At 41.4% G+C, this 2,500-nt stretch overlaps 1 protein-coding gene across 2 annotated transcripts in view; it reads left to right on the top strand.

Moving 5' to 3' along the window:
• Nucleotides 1-1,969: 1,969 nt before the first annotated feature.
• atp1b2a (ATPase Na+/K+ transporting subunit beta 2a) overlaps nucleotides 1,970-2,500 on the top strand; it is a 32,696-nt gene continuing 32,165 nt past the window's right edge. Inside the window, exon 1 of one of the 2 annotated variants that reach the window (XM_079801781.1) lies at nucleotides 1,970-2,358. In XM_079801781.1, the coding sequence (XP_079657907.1) occupies nucleotides 2,259-2,358 (100 nt within the window). In that variant the 5' untranslated portion in view covers nucleotides 1,970-2,258. The remainder of the gene's footprint in view (nucleotides 2,359-2,500) is intronic. The other variant, XM_079801782.1, reaches the window with a different exon arrangement.

Below are 2,500 nucleotides of genomic sequence, written 5' to 3'. Positions count from 1 at the left end.
TGTAAACATGTGTCACTGTTAAGTCAAATATCCAAAATGTCAGTTTTATATATTATATTTCCTGCCTCTGCCCACATTAAAAAATATAGTAAAATTACTCTAGTAAATACTATAGTGTTTTTGAACCGTACTATAGTAAATATACTACAGTAAATTAACAAAGTGTAGTAAATACTATAATATACTACAATTTACTGTAATATCTTTACTATAGTATAGTTCAAAACACTACTAGAGTAATTTTACTGTAATTTTACTTTAATATACTACAATTTACTGTAATATCTTTACTATAGTATAGTTCAAAACACTAGTATTTACTAGAGTAATTTTACTGTAATTTTACTTTAATATACTACAATTTACTTTAATATCTTTACTATAGTATGGTTCAAAACACTAGTAGGCCTATTTACTAGAGTAATTTTACTGTAATTTTACTACAATATACTACAATTTACTGTAGTATCTTTACTATAGTATGGTTCAAAAACACTATAGTATTTACTAGAGAAATTTTACTGTCATTTTACTATAATATACTATAGTATTTTTTTCATTTTGCCTGTATCCACTTATTTGTCCTTAAACGCTCGTTTTTTGGGTCAACATCTTATAAAAACGTCTGTGTTTTTGGTTGTGTGTGTTGTTTAGCTTGTTTGCTGTACACTTTGTCACACATCAGCTTTTAGACATTGTTCAGTTTTTTGTTATAAGTCAAATCATGTCATGAGGCGCTTCACGCAATTGAGAATGAGGAGATACGTCATGGTCGTGGGCGGAGTCTGGCCCGTACACCATTCCGGGATCCGACGCTATCGGTTGCCAGGGGTAACATTGTAAGAGCGAAACAGAGATCAGAGCAGGAAAGACGGCTCGAGGAATTATCATCGCGGCGTTTAAGCGGAGAAATTACGAGAAAACTTGAAATGGAGAAGAAGAGGTCTCGTACAGGGAGAAACTTACTACCAGCGCCAAGCTGAGGTATTTAGAGAAGCTGATATCAAAAACGTTGACCCATACGAGCTGCCACGGCAGAACTCTTTACCACCTTGCACTGAAATGTTTCTATAAATATATTTCCTGTGCATTCTGAATAATAAATATATCTCCCCACTATCCTGCAGCAGTCCAGTGCTCGTCATCCTTAGCAGTGTTTTTCTCTTACTGATCATATTTTGTACCTGTTGAGTTTATATTTTTAAATTAATTTGACTAAAAATTTAAATGATCGTTTGTGTGCGCTGGTGCTTTTATTCCAGCCTTCTTGAGTAGAATGAATGCTCGGTACGTGCTTTAAATGGATGTAATGTTAACCATGTTAAATATTGAATTAATCTTAAACAGTGATGCACAGTAGAGGAAAATGACAGTCAACTAGGCCTACCTTGAATATTAATTAAGCGTTTTGGGCATAAACATGTTTATAGCATACAGTAAAATGACCGACAATGAAAAATGACAGAATAGTGATCAACATGTTTAATACAAATAAATAAAGGTTCGTATTGATCAAGTGTCTCACACTTCAGCATCGCGCTCACTAGTTAAGACCATGACTGACACCCTGTGGTGAAATAATGGCGTACGTTTACCAGCCGCTGCTTTCTCAGATCGGCTTGGGTGGATTAAAACTTAATGTTCAGTTGAGTTTGGAAAACTATGTACATAGTAATCATCAGAATATCTCTTCTCCAGTCTCTGTCCGAATTCATTACCTGGCGGGCAGACCCCCAAAATGGCGGAAGGGGGGCGGGGCGCTGTGTCGTGACGACATCTCCTCATTCTCAATACAAAGTCAATGGAGATCGTTTGATTGCTTCCCCCCGGTGGGCGTGGCCTTCAGATTATGACGCGTGTCGCTCTGTCTCTATTGGCTGCAGAACTGCTGATGGAGAGTTGTGTGTGTGTGTGTGTGTGTGTGTGTGTGATGGGGGAGGGTGGAGGATTTCGAAGCTTCTGTTCCGCAGAAGATGGGGGGTGTGGGTGCGGGTGGAGGGGGGGGGTGAGGTTTTACCGGGTGCGCGTGCGCGTGCGCTCTGCGCGTTTTTACCGCAGTATCTCTGGATTAGTGCGCGCGCTGCGGCACTCCGCTCGGTTCCAAACGGTGAAGAGCGAGAAAACCCGCCCCGACCGACCCGCGAAACATATCAAAATAAAACACAACGTCCGCTCGCATCCGCTCAGCACGAGCCGTCCCATCGCGTTTATTCTAAGCGGTTATAAACGCAGCGCGCGCCTGAGAATCTACCGGAGACATGGCCAAAGAGGACGAGAAGAAGGAATCCGGGGACTGGAAGGAGTTCTTCTGGAACCCGCGGACGCACGAGCTGCTCGGTAGAACGGCGAGCAGTTGGGGTGAGTGTCCGCCGGTGTGCGTGTTATATAAGCCGGTGAATATAACGGGTCGGTGTGTGCCGTGTTATTCCAGTGATGCCCTGATGCGCGAGCGCAACCGCCGGTATTTCATTCATTTCAACCTTTTTTTTACCGGGACGTG

The sequence above is a fragment of the Gobio gobio genome, assembly GCF_949357685.1.
Source record: "Gobio gobio genome assembly, chromosome: 21".
Lineage (NCBI taxonomy): Eukaryota > Metazoa > Chordata > Actinopteri > Cypriniformes > Gobionidae > Gobio > Gobio gobio.
The sequence above is the reverse complement of the archived record's forward strand: the minus strand, read 5'-3'. Positions and strand labels throughout refer to the sequence as shown.